Genomic DNA, 18927 nt, shown 5'->3' on the forward strand with positions numbered 1-18927 from the left:
GGGCCCAGCCGCTCCACGGCATGTGGGATCCTCCCAGACCGAGGCGCGAACCCGGTTCCCCTGCATCGGCAGGCGGACGCGCAACCACTGCGCCACCAGGGAAGCCCCAGCCATTTTTAAACAACTAATTTCCCACTTTAAAAACCTGAGCTTGAAGTCTGTAAGTCTGTTTCTGTTTTGTAAATAAGTTTATTTGTACCATTTCTCTTTAGATTCCACATATCAGCGATATCATATGATATTTCTCTTTCTCTGACTTACTTCAATCAGTATGACAATCTCTAAGTCCATCCAAAAGAACTTATGGTTACCAGGGGGGAAGGGTGGGGGGAAGGGATAGACAGGACTTTGGGGATTGACATGTAAACACTGCTATATTTAAAATAGATAACCAACAAGGACCTACTGTATAGCACAGGGAACTCTGCTCACTACTCTGTAACAATCTAAATGGGAAAAGAATTTGAAAAAGAATAGATACATGTATATGTATAACCATGAGAGGACAGCTTCCTCTGCAGCACTATTAAATCAGAGCTATCCTTTTTCTCCCACATCCTACATTTTATGGGACCAGGAGGTATGCGGGGTGTTCCCTGTGATTCAGCCATTTTTTTTTTTTTTTTTTTTTTTTTTTTTTGTGGTATGCGGGCCTCCCTCCGTTGGGGCCTCTCCCGTTGCGGAGCACAGGCTCCGGACGCGCAGGCTCAGCGGCCATGGCTCACGGGCCCAGCCGCTCCACGGCATGTGGGATCCTCCCAGACCGAGGCGCGAACCCGGTTCCCCTGCATCGGCAGGCGGACGCGCAACCACTGCGCCACCAGGGAAGCCCCAGCCATTTTTAAACAACTAATTTCCCACTTTAAAAACCTGAGCTTGAAGTCTGTAAGTCTGTTTCTGTTTTGTAAATAAGTTTATTTGTACCATTTCTCTTTAGATTCCACATATCAGCGATATCATATGATATTTCTCTTTCTCTGACTTACTTCAATCAGTATGACAATCTCTAAGTCCATCCAAAAGAACTTATGGTTACCAGGGGGGAAGGGTGGGGGGAAGGGATAGACAGGACTTTGGGGATTGACATGTAAACACTGCTATATTTAAAATAGATAACCAACAAGGACCTACTGTATAGCACAGGGAACTCTGCTCACTACTCTGTAACAATCTAAATGGGAAAAGAATTTGAAAAAGAATAGATACATGTATATGTATAACTGAATCACTTTGCTGTACACCTGAAACTAACATATTGTTAATCAACTATACTCCAATATAAAATTAAAAGTTATAAAACAAAAACCAAAACCTGAGCTCTTTTGTAGCATATGCCATGAGATTCTGCTGCTTTCTACTCCTCCTTGTTATCTATATCTGTGGTTCTCTCTACCCCAAAATCTCACTTACTGAAGATTTAGTATCAAGCCCATTACTCTTCTCTGCATCACAACTTCGGTTATCATTCTAGGTGATTTCAACATCCACTTGCTGAAATAAATTTCTAGCTCCAAGATGGAGCCACTCCTGCCTGGGTTGCCACATCAGCAAGCTGAAGCTTAGGTAACTTTCACGTCATTGAAAAGCTCCGCTTGATGAGAAACTCAGTATATCCAGTCAACTAATCAATCCCCAAAGGCCAAGCCAACTCTGGGCTCTATACTTAACTTCCGGGTTCCTTCTCACCCCAAACAAGGCTGCCTCCGTGGCCCCAGCCAATCAGGTAGTTTCTATTTTTCTCTTCTTCGTTCTTTATTCTTCACCTTATAAAAGCTTCCTGCCTTCTGTCCATTTTACTGTTCTCCCCATGAAGACTTTTTGATTCATGAAGTTTTGCATCACCTAAATTGTCTTCTTTAATCCGTTTTAAACACATGTAACCCTGCCTCTCAGTCCTTTGGGACTTTTGCCTTCAAAAATCTTTTTCTCACCCTTACTGTAACCAATTATGGTACCATTTTGTAACTATGACCACCCACTTATCTTTCTAGAATATACATCCCAATACATCTTGGACCTCACCTGGATTTCTGATTTACTGATGGCATTAAAAAAATTAATTTAAACTGATGTCACCTCTTTCCTGTCTTCATGTCTTTCTTCATTCAGCTTAGATTTATGGTCCATCACAAAAATTATTCCTTTGCATCTATCATCAACTTTCTCATCTCTTTCTCTGCCCATTGCTTGACAAAGCTCCAGTCCAGCATTTTGGCTACCCCAGATCTGTATCTAGGAGCTTAATATGCTTAGAGCAAAATGAACAGTCATGCTGACTCATCTCACTTCAAATGCATGACCATATTCTTAAGTGTGGAGGCCCTTGGCATTGCTTGGAAATTGCGCATTAGGCATTTCACCACCCCTCCATTCTCTGAGATTACTGTTTCATGCTTTTTTCTTTCTCCTTAGCTACAAACACCTCCTCAAGCCACTTGCAGCATAAGACTTGCTTCTTATTTCACTAAGAAAATAGATAGCATCAGAAGAGACCATCCTCATATCACCAAATCCTTTGAGTGCATGAGTCTTTTCATGTTCAGTATATATACTAATATGGTTGCCCTCAATTGTGAATTCAACGATGCAAATGGAGTTTGGATTCCTTTTTTTAAAAAAAATAAACTTATTTATTTATTTATTTACTTTTGGCTGCGTTGGGTCTTCATTGCTGCACGCAGGCTTTCTCTAGTTGTGGTGAGCGGGGGCTACTCTTCGTTGTGGTGTGTGGGCTTCTCATTGCAGTGGCTTCTCTTGTTGCAGAGCGCGGGCTTCAGTAGTCGTGGCATGCGGCTTCGGTAGTTGTGGCTCGCGGGCTGTGGAGCACAGGCTCAGTAATTGTGGTGCACGGGCTTAATTGCTCCGCGCATGTGGGATCTTCCCGGCCCAGGGCTTGAACCCGTGTCCCCTGCATTGGCAGGTGGATTCTTAACTACTGCGCCACCAGGGAAGCCCCTTGGTTTCTTAATGAAATATTTCCAAGAGATTTTAAAGAATACAAGCCAGCCATATTATAGCATGTTCCTCAGCTTGGGTTTGTCAGATAATTTCTCATGTTAAGATTCAGGCTATGAGCTTCTGGCCAGAACACTACACACGTGAAATTGTACGATCTTCAAAGTAACACCCAAAGGTGCAAGATGTACATCTGTCCCTCTTTGTTGATATTAATTTTTACTTCCTCGTCAAGATGTTGTCTGGTTTCTCCACTATGTAGTTACTATTATTCTCCTTGTAACTAATGAGAAATCTGGAGGTAGACAGGTTGAGAGTATGCAAATATCCTGTTTCTCAGCAATGTGTCCCCCAGATTTAGCATCAATTGATGAATCTTGTTCTAAATTTTTCTTATGATGGTTTTAAATGATGATTTTTTTCCAGTTCCACAACTTCTTCCTACATGCATCTTTTGGCATTTTTCTGTTATCAAGAAACTCAGATCCTTCTTCACTGTTTATCTATCTATCTATCTACCTATCTATCTATCTACCTATCTATCTATCTATCTAAATTCATCATCATCATCTATCTGTCTATCAATCAATCAATCTATCATCTACTTACCTACCTACCTACCATTAGGGATTCAATAATGTACTTCATGGCATTTGATTTTTATATCTTTGCCAGGCCTTTTCTTCTGTTCTTTCTGCATTATTTTCCTTCAGATGTGTGTCATCCAAACCCATTTTTTAAAAAGTTAATATAATCACTTTCTTTTGTTTATACTGAAGTTCTGGAAAGTAAGGGAAACGTAAGCCTTGACAAATAATTCTTGTTTTCACACTGATGGTTTTAAAAATAGTTGTCATTAAACAGGACACAGTTCATGCCACCCAACATGGCAGGAGTAAAAAACTATTTCGGATGGTCACTGTCCAACAATAGGTTGGGTGTGGCAGATTACCTGTTCTTGGTAATCTCCTCCTAGTGCAGAGTATTGTTCACTGTAGGGTTCCCCACTGAGTGCTTTCACCAAGGGATGAGATAACCTTGACTAAATTATTTTCTACCCATTTATGTGGCCTTCAGGCTGTAGGACTATTCGGTAACTTGAGTGATTATTCAATTAGCACAGGGTTAATTAATTAATGTGGGTAAAATTATTTTTTATTTCCATGGATGAAAGATTTTGAAAAGCAGTCAATACTACTCTGTGTTGTTTCCTGATCCTTTAAGCAAAAGCTTAATTAGGGACTTTGAGAAGGAAATGTGAAATAATCAAGCAAATCATGTTTTCGACGACCTAGTCTTTTGCAGTGAAAATGTTTCCACCATAAGGTTTACGATGTTTTTTGCATTATTCAGTTCCCAGAACAATGCATTTACTGAAAATGCAACATGGTGCTATGATCTGCCAGTATAAACAATGCTACTACAATAAAGTTTTTGAAAACCTGTTTCCATGCATGAAATAGAAACCTCAGACCCCAGAAAACACAAGACAACACATTAAAATATTTTGCATTTTCTAGTCTAGTTTTATAAAAAATATTTAAAAAATTAATTTTAACTACACTTTTTGATCAAGAAAAGTGAATCTGGAGCGTTATGTACAGAGTGCTTCTCCTCATCTTCTCTCCAATTAATGTCTCTGTCAGACTCTCCTCTTCTTCTCTTGGGTTATGGATTGGCCAGGTGAAAATAGGGAGATGTGAAGAATAAAAAATAACTCCCCCTATTTTTTCCTTATACCATAGTTTTAACATTGTTATACTAACCCTAATGATATTCTTAGTAAGTTGGAAAGATTCAAAATAGTGAATTGCTTTTGTAGTGAGTAAAAGCTATGCATTCCAGGGTGGAATTGAAGGTACAATTTCTAGGCATTGATATAATTAAATCAGATTTTGTCATGATATTCATTCGTTCAGCCATGTCTGCTGAGTGCCCGTTACATGCTAGTTCCAGTCTTGTATGCTTAGGATTGAGTGGTGAATAAAATTGACAACAATCCCTGCCTCATAGAGCTAATGTTCCAGAAAGAGGGGATAGACAATAAATAATAAACTTAACCATTAGGTGAACAATGTGGCATCTTAGAAGATTAAAAGAAGCACTCTGGACAAAAAGTAGAGTAAGGAGGATTGGGGTGCTATGGGGGAGGGACACATTACAATCTTAAGTAGGGTGATCAGGGAAGGCCTCATTCAGAAAGTGACCTTTGACAAAGACTTGAATTAAGTGAGGGAGTCAGTGTTCCAGGCAAACCTAGATGGGAGTGTGCCCTGTATGTTCACAGCACAGCAAGGAAAAAGTATGAGTGGAGCCAGGTGGCAAGAGGGTGAGTAGAGGAAGTGAGGTCAGAGAAATAAAAAAGAGGGGCCAATTCATGCATTGCCTTGCAGGCCTTGGTAAAGAATTTGTCTTTTACTTTGGATAAAATGAGAAACCACTGGCTTTAAGTCTTCCCCTGGGGGAAATGGGGAGCCAGTGGAAAATTTTGAGCAGAGAAGTGATATGATTTGACCTTTAATCATCTTAAATGTGTTCAGTTTGCTACTGTGTTTGGAATAGACCCCTGGGAGGCACCAGTGGATGCTGGCAGAGCAGTTAGGATGTTTTCACAGGAATGAGTAGGAGAGCTGATGGTGGCTCCCACCAGAGAAGGAACATTGAGAAGTAGTCAGATACTCTTATATTTTGAAGATGGAGCTGAGAAATGTTCCTGTTAGATTGCATGTAGATGTCAGGGAAAGAGTGGAGTCCAGGATGACGCCAAGGTCTTTGGCCTGAGCTGCTGGGAGGCTGGAGACGCCATCAACTGAGATGGTAAATGGTGAGTGGAGGAGGCTTTTGGGGGATGCTCAGGAGTACAGCTTTAGACCTGTTAAATTTGAGATATATCAATTAGACATCCAAGCGTAGATGTTCAACAGGCAGTGGGCTCAAATGAGTCTGAAATTCAGGAAAGAGGTTTGGAAAGGAGATATATAACTTTGGAAGGCATTTAGCATATAAATGGTACTTAATACCATGAGGCCAAATGATAGAACCAAAGAAGTAAGCGTTGATACAGGATAGAAGAAGACACAAGAGTGAGCCTTGAAGCAGTCTAACATGGAGATATTGGAGAAGAGGGAGAATGCACAAAAGAGGACAGGGGAAATGGTCGTGCTGACAGTCATCTGAAATTTGCTCCCTCAAGCTGAAGATGGTAGGGAAAAAGTTAAGAGAGGAGAGACATTACTAGGGAATTGATACTCAGGGCAGACTGGATGTAGAAGCTACCTTATTCCTTTCCTATAGGGACTGAGAGAGAGGACATGAGTATGCATAGAAAATTATCTTCCTAAGGATTTGTTAAATGTAGAACTTGACTCCTTTTCATATATCAAATTATATATATACAGATTGACTTAAAAATGCTATTGAAATCAAGGCAAAGCGCAGCACTTTGTGTTCAATATATTTATATGTGGAACTTCTAGTAAACTCTCAAGAAATACTTGTCAAATTATTAATAAATTACCTTTTTGCTGATAATTTTAATATTATGTTAAGACTGTTTTCTTTGCACAAGGGGGATACATAAGAACTTTCTTCAATATTTTTTCTCAAGACATACAAACCTATTGAATCAGATGCCAGTTAATTCAGCCATGTAACTTATTCTTTCTCTGTAATGATTTGTCAGAACTCACTAACAAATAGACACAGTGGGTGTGAATTGTCTATTTCTCTTAACTATGGCTGATTGGCAACTGTAGTCAATAAGACAACCACTGAAAATATGAATGTATTCAAATAGGAGGTAGATTTTATTATGTGGATCTAAATAATCTCCATTGAAAGTTAGAGCTTCAGTCTACATTAATTTAGAAATATCCTACATTCTCGGAGATTATTCCAGTGAGAGTCTTCTACCTCAGGAGTACAGCATAACTAACAGATCTGACTCTTCCTTCAGAAAGAGTAAGCAGTTTTGCTTACCAGGGTAGGAGGAGATGGCATTGATGTGGGTGGTCCTGATGACACCCACCCGCGTCCCACGGTTGTTTTTCATGCACATGCAGATACATATGGCAATTCCAGCAATGACCCCCATGATGAATACGATTCCAAATACTATGCCAGCAATTGCTGTGCCCCTAAAAAGGAAAAGCGAAAGTACATTTATTGAAAAGGCTCATAAAGTTTCCTCAGCCTTTCAACTATAGTTCCATGACTACATGACAAGTGCCCCTTTAAATATGTTCTTAAGGATAATGTTAAAAAACACTCATGTTTTTCAGTTCTTGAAACCGTTGCATAAGTTAATAATTTCCTTTGCAGCATTTTCTCTGTTTCTCTTTCTGAAAGCCTATTCTGAAATAAACCTCTGAGCCTCCTGGATAACTTCTCTAATTTTTCCTGTCTCTGTTTTCTTGAACTACTTTCCAGGGAATTTCATTGACTTTATCTTCCAAACTTTTATGGAACTTGTAAATTTCAGCTATCATATTTTTAACTTCCACGTGCTCTATCTTATCCTGTATTGCAACACCTGTTTTATAGTGTCCTTTTTTTGCTTTTATGGACGTAATTTCTTCTATTAATCTCTAACAGTACTCATGACATATTCTTTGAAACTTTATCTGTTTTTTGTGTTTCCTCTGTCCTGTCTAGGCTCCTTCTTATTGATTGTTTACTTTAATCTGTTTCATGTTTGACATTTTCCTTAAATGTCTGGTGATCCCTGAATCTATTCCTATGTAATAAGCTGCTATTTAGTAATAGCTGGTTGGGAGTTCAGTGTGCAAAGCTAGTATTGGACAGGTGAACACTGAAGTAGAGGATCAACTGAGGCCAGTTTGCATAGTTTTGTTTTGCTTTGTAGCTGTTCATTTTTACTCCTTAAAAGGATCCTCCAGTTTCATACTTGGGGAATATGAACTGGGCTGCCAGTTTCCTGGATTTTATCCATAAGGGTATGGACTTTCACAAAATCCTCCTGCTTTCAGCTCAGAGACTTAGTCTCATTCTGCTATGACAGAGGAGGCTTTCAGGTTAAGTCTTTAGTAACAAAATCTTTGTGATTTAAAAGCATGACTTCTAAAGCCAGACTGCCATGGTTCCAACTGTAGCTGGGTAACCTCGGGCAAGTTGCTCAATGCCCCAGTTTGCTTCTTAATGAAATAAAGGTCAGCTTGCTGATTATCTGCCTCTCCTCCCAAATTTAATGTTATGAAATAACTGTGCTCCTAGATTCATTTGCCACATAAATAAGTTCCTATTCTCAAGTGCTATATGAACACCTATCCTGTACTTTTCTAGGACAGGTTCATAATCTCTCATCCCAAGCCCTTGGGACTAGATGTGTCTCGTAAGTCAGGAATGTTCAGATTTTGAAAAGGGAACATGCATATACTGTGTATTATATGATATTCCCAGGGCCAGCATCCTGAGCATAACACACGTACATTTCTGCAGTAAATGTAGGAATATTAACACTCGTGTATTACATAGAAGCTATAAAAAAAAGCCCCAGTTTCGTTCAGGTTCAGTCTTGCCACCAGTTGAGTTGTATAAAACCTTTACTTTTCAGAGTTTTTGAGGACTCAGAATTGCCGATAAGGGACTGTCGACGTATATTTATACTATTCAGAAGGGATCTCCTCTCTCTGCCTTTTCCCTACTCACTTAAAAAAACAGAATACCATTATGCATTCCAATAGACTACTTTAAAATATTCCCACATGCACTTTAACTTTGTTAGTAAATTATGAAAGTAGAACGTGAGACATATTTGGATGGGCTGCTATTAGCAATTAAAGAATGGCAGAGTCTAGCAGTTCAATAAATATGTCTTTTCAAGAAAAAAGATTTATCAAAGGTGATAACTTGAAATTTAAAAAACTAAAAGTAATCTGGAAACTTCTTTTTTTATTGTAATTTTCAGGTCTAAATAAGACTAAATTGGAGGACTTAATTTATGTTCCAGAAATAATCAATGGTCTAATTATTCAGGTGTAGAGTTTCCAAAGTATACGTTATGGAAGCTATCAATTTGGGAAATATTTATATTCATTAATTCCTTTTTAAATAGAGAAAAGTAAAAAATCAGTTACATTTTGTTTTCTTGTTGGCAGCTTCGGCAAAAGTGCCTGCCCTTGTGGTCAATAATGAGGTTGCAACTAATGTGTTAAATGAAGTTTTTGATTAAATCATGATTTTCATGTCCTTGATCCTTTGATACCCATTAGCAATTGTAAATTAGTTATTTAAGACATGGCAAGTATAAAATTTATAGCATTATTTAGTCTGTTATTAATTTAAAAAATAAGCAGTTACCTTCCAGTATATAAATAACTTGGTTTAGTCAACTGTTGGAAAGAGAGAAGCTATTAAGTTGAGAAATTTGGCATCATAAAATCCTTGAGGGGACTTCCCTGGTGGCGCAGTGGTTGAGAGTCCGCCTGCGGACGGAGGGTACACGGGTTCGTGCCCCGGTCTGGGAGGATCCCACATGCCGCGAAGCGGCTGGGCCCGTGAGCCATGGCCGCTGAGCCTGCGCGTCCGGAGCCTGTGCTCCGCAAAGGGAGAGGCCACAACAGTGAAAGGCCTGCGTACCGGAAAAAAAAAAAAAAAAAAAAAAAAAATCCTTGAAAAGATTTATTTAGGGAATGTATTTTTTTTTTGAAAGAATGCATTACAAGGTTTGCATATTTTCTCTTCTCTAAACTTCTATTTCGAAATAATTATAGATTTAGAGAGGTCCTGTGTATCTTTCACCCAGTTTCCCCCAATGGTTACATCTTAGGTAACTAAAGTACAACATTAAAACCAGGAAATTGGCATTGGTATAAAGTGTGTGTACAGTTCTATGTCATTTTAACACATGCCTAGATCCATGCAACCAGTTCAGCAAGCAAGGTACTGTGATAACCCCTGACACCATTCATCTGTTCTCCATTTCTATAATTTTGTCATTTCAAGAATGTTATACAAATGGAATCACATAGTACGTGACTTTCTGAAATGCTCTTTTTTCACTCAGCATTATGTCCTCGGAAGCCATACTGGCTCTTCTGTATAGCAATGCATTCCCTTTTATTACTGTGTAGTATTCCATGGTATAGATATAACACAGTTTGTTTAACCATTACTTCTTATAGGACATTCTGTTTACTTCCAGTTTTGGCTTTTCCATTTATAAAGCTGTGACGAACAATCATGTACTGGTTTTTATGTGGACATAAGTATTCATTTCTCTGGAATAAATGCCCATCAGTAAGATTGCTAGGATATATAAACATATGTTCTGTTTTAAAAGAAATTGCCAAACTGTTTTCCAGAGTGACTGTACTATTTTACATTCCCACCAGCACTACAGGAGAGATCCAGTTTCTATACATCCTTGCCAGCATTTGATATTGTCATTATTTTTTATTCTAGCTGTTTTAATGGGTGTACAGTGATTTCTCTTTGTAATATTAATTTACATTTCCCTTAAGCTAGTGAACATTTTTTCATGAACTCATTTGCCATTTATATGTCTTCTTCAGTGAAATGTCTCATATCTTTTACTCATGTTCTAATTGAATTATCTGTGTTTTTACTGTTGAACTTTTGAGAGTTCTTTGTAAATTCTAGATATGACTCCCTTCTCAGATAAGTAGTTTGTAAATATTTTCTCCCAGCCTGTAGCTTGTCTTTTCATCCTCTTAACAGTCTTTTGCAAGAGTAAAAGTTTTTCATTTTAATGAAGTCCAACTTATCAATTTTTTCTTTTATGAATTGTGCTTTTGTTGTCATGTCTAAGAACTCTTCACCAACCCCTAGTTTCTGAAGGTTTTCTCCTATGTTTCCTTCTAAAAGATTTATAGTTTTATATTTGACATTTAAATCTATCATCCATTTTGACTGAATTTTGTATATGGTGTCAGGTTTAGATCGAGTTTCATTTATTTTGCCCATTGTTAGCCAACTGCTCTGGCACATTTATTGAAGACACTATCCTTCTTTCATTGCACTGCTTTTGCACCTTTGTCAAAAATCAGTTGGCCATGCTGTCTGGGAGTATTTTTGGGTTCTGTATATTTTCTTGTTGTTGGATAGGGTGTTTTATAAATGTTGATTGGATTCTGTTGGTTGATGATATTGTTCAGTTCTTCTATATCCTGTTGACTTTCTATCTAGCTTTACTAATTGTTGGTGAGGGATGCTGAAGTTTCCAACTATAATTTTGGATTTGTTTGTTCCTTCTTTCAGTTCTATCAGTTTTGTTCCATATATTTTGCAGCTTTTCTGTTCTCTCTAGGCTCCGCACTTGACCTGTGCTGATAGGCTTTGGGATGAGGCTGTATTTTTTTTTTTTTCTTATGGTGTTTGGTTATAGTTAAATTAGTTAAATTGTTACTGTCTCAAAGTTTTCTGTTTTGCTAGGCTGTCTCTTTCTGGGGACTTTGGCTGCAGAGATCAAACCTTTGTTGGGGTTTTTATTGTCTGCTCCTATTGGTGTTTATGGGTTGCCAGCTTCTTTATCTACAAACCTTGGAGAAATGAGGCAAAAAGAAAACCCAGGGAGCTCACTGTCATGTCGTGTTGTTCTTCAGCCCACGAAACTCCTAGCTGCTCTGCCTTCTTCTCTTCACCGTTCAGAATTTTCTTGTTTATTTTATATACAATATTTAGGGTTTTAAAGTTGTACACAGAGGGAGGAATAGGGAAATGTACATCTACTCTGAAAAAATAAAATATTGCAATAAATGGTATTGTTTAAAATTGTCAAGTGATTTTTTAAAGCATAATATAAAAACATTCTTATAGAAGAGATTAAAAATGTGATGAATATCCTTAAAAACATAGTTGGGTTTTTAGGGAAAAACATTGCCATGGATCTACATATATATATCTCCTATGATTTTGAACCTTTTCCTATACATATTAAAAGTGCTCAAAAATCTTTAATAAATACATAAATTAAGCTAACCTTACCCACAATTATTAAACTGTTAGGAACTATCAGCCACAAAATTCTTTCTCTGTAATGAAAGTATTTCCTAAAGGCATGTGTTAATTCCCTATTTAAATGAAACCTGAAAGGGCATTTTTCTTGGGAGAAGAACGAAATATAACTTCTTTTTGATGTTGTTAATTCTTTCTTTTTTAACTGCTGATATTTTGGACTCTAAAGCATAATTCATGTAAATGTATATGCAAAGAGAAATTTCTGTTTTCAGGAGGCTACTGCAACACCTTTTATGAATTCTACAATTTCACAAGTAATTATCTTTTTGTGCCTTTAATAATTTTGTGTGAGCTCAGTTCTAAACAAAAGCATTTAGTTTTTTGGTTACATACAAGAATCACCAGACAAAAAAATCCAAGGTTATATAAACAAATTATTCTTTTAAACTATCCATTATAATTATTTATTATAGTGAATGACTTTTTTTGGTCAATTTTTAGTCCAAGAGTAAGCAATCTATGGCCATGGGCCAAATGGGGCCCACAAGTTGTTTCAGTAAATAAGGTTTAATCAGAACAAAGCCAAACACATTTGTTTACCTGTTGTTTGACTGCTTTGGTGCTATAATGTCAAAGATGAGTAGTTGTGACAGAGACCACATGGTCACAAAGCCTAAAATATTTACCATCTTGCTCTTTGTAGAAAAAGTACTGAACTCTGATTTATTTCACTTGTAAATAAATTAATGCTGCCTTTCCTTAGATGACGTTTTCTAAAACATTATGTCAGTAATGATATTGTAACAAAGTAAGTGGTAGCACAGGCCAGACAATTTGTACTGAAAAATCTAACATTTAATGGTATTTGGAAGCTCTTTTAATTCCATTAATCAGAAACTCACAAGAGTTGCAAGGTCTGAATATTCTTTTTGATTACCACTACGAATACTGTTTACTCTAGTACATTTCTGATGCTATTTCAATACAAAAATTACTCATGTTTCCTGGTATAATGAAAAATAAATATTTAGTCTTTGCCCCAAGATCCTGGCACAAAGCTTTTAAAACCCTTAGAATCTCTGAAGTGATTAAAGTGTCTTTTGTATGCTAATGAGATGACTGGTGGTTGGGGGCCCCTAGATAACTTTAACAGGGGGACTGGTCTCCAGAAAGACCAAAGCATAATTAGAGTGTGGGAACTTTTCCCACTTCTGACCTCCAGAGATGGGGGCAGGGCTGGAGGCTGAGTTAATCGCCAATGGTCAGTGAGTTAATCACCAGTGGTCAGTGATTTAATCAATCATGCCTAATCATGCCTACACAAGGATAACGCCATAAAAACCCCTACATAATGGGGTTCAGAGAACTTCCAGGTTGATGGACACATCATGGTGCCAGGAGAGTGGAGCACCTGGAGAGGGCATAGCAGGTCTGAAAGCTCCATGCCCCTCCTCACATACATTGCCCTTATGTATCGCTTCCACTTGACTGTTCCTGAGCTTTATCCTTTATAATCAACTGGTAATAGTAAGTAAAGCATTTTTCTGAGTCCTATGAGTTGTTCTAACAATTAGTCAAACCTGAAGGAAGGGGTTGGGGGACGGAAATCCCTGACTTTGTAGTCAAGTTGCATGGACGTGTGTATAACCTGGGGACTCAATACTTGTGACTGGCATCCTAAATAAGGGCAGTCTTATGGGACAGAACCGTTACACCTGTGGAGTCTGACACTCACTACAGGTAGTGTGCGTCAGAATTAAATTGAACTGTAGGACACCCAGCTGATATGAGAATTGGTTGGTGTCAAGAGGAAAGACACCCCACAGGCTTTGTTCTCTGTCCTCCAAAAATCTTTGTGGACACATCTAAGTGTCAGTGTGTATTGTTTAGCTCCATAGATGGTTTTTGACCATCTGCAGATAGTTAAAAAATTTTGAACAAAATTATGGATTGAAATGTGTACCAAAATGAGACTTTATAATCAAGATATTAAATGTACTTGTAGTGGCTTTAATGTACTATGAAACCGGGGTTTATAACAAGGCTCAGAGACAATATATTTCATTCCATAAATAGCTTTTCATAAGTAAAAAAGATTCTGATAATGTTGCAATTGTTACAATAATATTTACAACACATTTTAACCTTGGTACTGCTATACAGCAACTTAAAAATACAGATACCTTGACATGGTTTTACTATTAATTGGTGTTTAACGTAAAGAGTAAATATGCAAAGAATGCCATTAGATTATTTCTCTTCTTTCTCTGACATGACCAATTTACAAATGCATTTTATACAAAGGACTTATGAATATTCCATGCAATAATTTAATAACATATCTCTATTAAATAGGCCACAGAGATATTTGATGCCTACATAAGATGCAGGCAGAATTATAGAATATTTCCATTAGGAGAAACTTTTCAAATGAACATAAGAGTTTTTAAGAAGTAAATTAAGTGAGAAAACTTTTAGAAGAGAGTTTTCTGGAATAACTGCCTACAATTTCAAAAGAATAAACTTAAAATGAGTTCATTTACTATTAGAATGAAAAATAAGTCATAAATGCAGCAAAAGCATTTTATCTTTCTATTAAAGAGGAAATATTAAATAATCCTATATATTTATAATAATCCATAAGTGATTAATTAAAGCAATGAAAAAAATATCATTTCAACTGTAGGGCTGAAAGGAAAAAGCACACATGAGAAAAATAAAACTTGGCAAAATTCTTCTTCAGACTCTTTCATTAGCTCAATAATTGTTCTTTCAGCCAGTGCATTAAAATATGTAATACAATATTTTCATGCTCAAAATCTTCAAAACCCATATTTTATTCTACACCTATTCACAATTTATAAAGTCTGTAACTTTAGCAAAACTCTTACTGGCTTAATTTTAAAATGATGCATTTTCCTCATTGTTGCTTTAATAAATCAATACAGAAGAGTAAGAATAGAAAAACAAGCTCAATGGAGTATGGTTTTCAACATGGAGAGTATTTAGTTCCGTCACTTTAATGAATAATAGTAGGTCCCCAGAACTAAATATATCTATATCTGTATCTATATCTGAATCTGTATCTATCTCTACCTATTTATTTACATATACATATATATATCAAATACGATGACTATAACGTCAAGTGGTTAAATTATTGCTAAATGTTGTTACAATTCCACGTGTTAAATGCTTATGAAGAGTAGAAACACCAATCCATGTGATTTTCCCAATAAGTCTATATTATTTGCAAAAAAATCCTGTAAAATTCAGATATGTTAAAGATGTTTATTTTGCCTTTTTATTTTTCATTTTAGTCCTTCTCTCTAATAACATCATTCAACATATCTTCCTTCTTGGGGTTTTATAGGTAACTTTTCTGTAGTCTTCAGAATAATAAAATTAGAAACTAATTTTTCTCTAAATGTTTAAATTTATTTCATTTACCGACTCAGTCCCTGTGGTAGACAATTGTCTACCACAATACTACCACTTAGTATCTATTCTCTACATTTTCCTTGATAAAATAACTCTTGATGGTTAACTGGGTACATGGCTACTTGAAATAAATACTATTTTTTCTAGATACCCTTAAACCTAGCAGTAAAGTTCTGGAAAATAAGTTGTAAGTAAAATGTTTTGTGTTATCACTCAAGAAACCTCCTTGAAAGATGGCTGGGATGGGTTTTTTGTCCCTTCCTCCTTATCTTACCCTCCATCCTGCTTTCCGACATGTGGGTGTGGTGGCTGAGCTCTCGTCTCCATGTAGGACCATGAGGATAGTCCACCTAGAGATGCAGGAGGTATGAATTTGATGGCGTATGCATCCCTAACAGCTACATGGAGATGCTATATCACTCCCAAGTTGCCTATCTCTAGGTTTCCTTTACATGAGACAGAAACACACTGTTTTTTAAAAAAATTATTAAAACCTTTATTATTTTAGTTTAAGTGTGTGTGTGAGAGAGAGCTACACTGCTTGACCTAATCTTACCTAATACAACTTCTTTGCTACAATAAGCACACAGGGTAAACAAAAAGAAATATTTCACGTGGAAATAGTTCTAAGGAGCACACAGGTACTCTGAGATCTCCAGGAAAAGGTTCCAAAAAAGCATACCAGAACCAAGAAAGCATGAGACTGCATTCAACTTCTATTAAATTGAGATCGCTTATCTTCCATCTTAGGTAGAGTTAAACTTGTGTGATTCTGTGAAAGACCTTCAAAAAATCCCTACGTTGCCTAGATGTCAAAGAGGTATACAAAATGAGAATAAAAAATGGTCTTGAATGTGCTGTGAACGCTAGGGTGACCTGCACGATAACGCTTTACTATCACTGGAGTGTGATAGTAAATGATTTGATTGATGAAGAAAGCAAGAATAACTCAAGCCAAAGAGTACCCTTTGAGAATTGGTTGGTTTGCCCTTATCTCCACTGATCAAATTTTCTGAACAAGTTATGTTAGATTCGTAAAGTGAGTTCAATGAAGATCAAATGCATATAATAAAATAATATTAATATTAATAATATCAATTAAATGTTTTTCCATATATATATGTTCATATATGAACATATTTAACTGTAATTTAGAAAAACAGGAATCTGAGTGAAGATTCCCTGAACTATATTACTTGACATAGTCTGTATACTGTGTGCATTCCAAATGTAATGAACTGATTAGCTGTCAGTATAGCCTTGAGATAGCACAGCATAACATACTGTAAGTCAAAATTTAAATTCAGTCATTCATAGTTACAGAAGTTTCCAGAAACGTTTTGTGCAATATTCACAAATGTGATTCATGTCATTGTTTATTTAACAATATTTGGAAAAGTAGTATTGACCCACACTTACATTGGTTTAATTTTCCAGTCATGGCCTTGAGATGTTTGATTTATTCCTCAGTCATTATGCCTGTAATTTTAAACAGCTATCACTAAATAATTAACAGTCATCACTTTATTCATGAAATATATATCGGTTATCTACCATGTGCTAGGCACTATTCTGGGTGCTGGGATGCAAAGTTGAAAGATACATGGTATCTGTCTTCAAGGATTTTAGAGGCAGGTATTTTAGAGATACTAAACAAAAAGAGAGATTTTGAAAGGTCAATATCTCCAGGCATAGAAGACTAAGTCAATAAAATAATTTAAAAATTTGATCATACTCAGCAAAAGAGAATATTTTTTTAAATGAATGTAATAAACTCAAGAGAATAGTAGTGATTTCTTAATACTTCTTACTTGCATATAATAGTTTTTTGACCCAGAGGATGCTTTTGTGAAATGGAATTCAACACACTTGTTTTGCAGGTGAAAAAAATCAAATCCATGAGAGGCTAAAATAACGATCTTCTGGTTAGTTTCGTGGTAAAGAATAGAGCTCAGCGATCCTAATTTTCACCCCAGAGCTGTTTATTTGGCAGTGGACTGCCTTGCTCATATTCTTTCATCCACTCACCAAACATTTATAGAGTCTATCTGCTGTGCCAGATACTCTAGTGAGCACTAGACATATAAAGATGAACAAAGTCTCCTTAGGAAGCAGAGAAGAAGAGGAGAGAAAAGATTCCTGGAATGTTTGGGAAATTGAAACCTTGAGACCTGATGACTGATTGCATTGGGTAGTAAATGAGAGGCAGGAGTGCGGAATATCTTCCATGTGGATGATTGTCCCTTGCTGTACCATATACAGTCCATAAAAATGTCTTGAAATGGGGCTTCCCTGGTGGCGCAGTGGTTGAGAATCTGCCTGCCAATGCAGGGGACACGGGTTCGAGCCCTGGTCTGGGAAGATCCCACATGCCGCGGAGCAACTAGGCCTGTGAGCCACAACCACTGAGCCTGCGCGTCTGGAGCCTGTGCTCCGCAACAAGAGAGGCCGCGATAGTGAGAGGCCCGCGCACCGCGATGAAGAGTGGCCCCGCTCCGCAACGGGAGAAGCCACGGAAGCGAGAAGCTCTTTGCCGTTTAAAAAAAAAAAAAAGAGTAAATCCTAAGAGTTCTCATCACAAGGGAAAAATTTTTAAAACAATGTCTTGAAATGAAGAATAAATGAGACAGGGAATCATAAACTAGATTTAAGTAGATACAGACAGAAGGCAAGCCACACAGGTTTCCTTGCCTTCTGCCTTCTAAACTAAAAATTTCCCAATTACTTCTAGACTTAGTTTATAATGCTTTGGCACAGTTCACCCTTTGAAGTGACCTTTGCTGAAACTTCACACTGAGCTAATTACCTTAACTTGCTTATGATGTTTACTTTAGACAGGACTTTCTTCTTTTTCTTCCTGTACCTTTTAATCATATTTTAAGTAGAAAAAAATCACAAACCCGTTTTTTTTTAACACTAACTCTAAAGATTTCTATTAAAAATCCATTTGTTGAGATATAAGTCCTGAGAGCATATAAGATTTAAGATACTGAATCTGATTATGAAAATCAGAACCCTCAGAATAATCCGATTTCCTTTCCATTGACACCAGCATGGAGAGTTTCAAATAAATATGGAGGCTTATATAATTATTGATCTGGCAGAACAGCAACTACCTTTTAGGCCTGGACATTTGAAAATTTAATAAGGTTGCCATAGAACTGGGGTGGAGGTTGTAAACCTTTCCAGATTAACTGCTGAAACAGGTAACAGACCTTGATGATGTAATGGACCCCTGGCAGTGAGACCATGGACCACCAAATACAGTATTTTCACATGTGGCTCTGTCAACTGCTAGACTATACATTACAAGGTAGCCAGCCCACTCAGACAACTGTGGTCCTCTTCCTGGACCCTAGCAAGTCCCCATCCTCTGCCGAGACAAACCTGCAACTGGTCACCGTCTGCAGGAAGGTCTCCATTCTAGTTCTGCCAATGATTTGCTCAGTTCTGACATTTATTATCTGCACACAACTCTCTCAGGCTGGGGCTGCCCAGACCCAAGGGAGGCTGCCTGATCTCACCTCTCTGAAAGTCTTGTTCACAACCTCACCTGCACGAGCCTAATGTGGTTGATCAGAACTGTCACACTTT

The 18927-nt window shown here is 37.2% G+C and overlaps 2 protein-coding genes across 5 annotated transcripts in view; one reads left to right on the top strand and one right to left on the bottom strand.

The window, feature by feature from the left end:
* LOC114486964 (SCAN domain-containing protein 3-like) overlaps window positions 1-18927 on the top strand; it is a 332132-nt gene that overhangs the window by 276805 nt on the left and 36400 nt on the right. The gene's annotated exons all lie outside the window — the stretch shown is intronic.
* CYYR1 (cysteine and tyrosine rich 1) overlaps window positions 1-18927 on the bottom strand; it is a 121164-nt gene that overhangs the window by 15343 nt on the left and 86894 nt on the right. Inside the window, 1 exon segment of the mRNA XM_024120402.3 lies at window positions 6934-7091. Within this exon segment, the coding sequence (XP_023976170.1) occupies window positions 6934-7091 (158 nt within the window).

The sequence above is a fragment of the Physeter macrocephalus genome, chromosome 1 (genome assembly GCF_002837175.3).
Source record: "Physeter macrocephalus isolate SW-GA chromosome 1, ASM283717v5, whole genome shotgun sequence".
Taxonomy (NCBI): Eukaryota; Metazoa; Chordata; class Mammalia; order Artiodactyla; family Physeteridae; genus Physeter; species Physeter macrocephalus.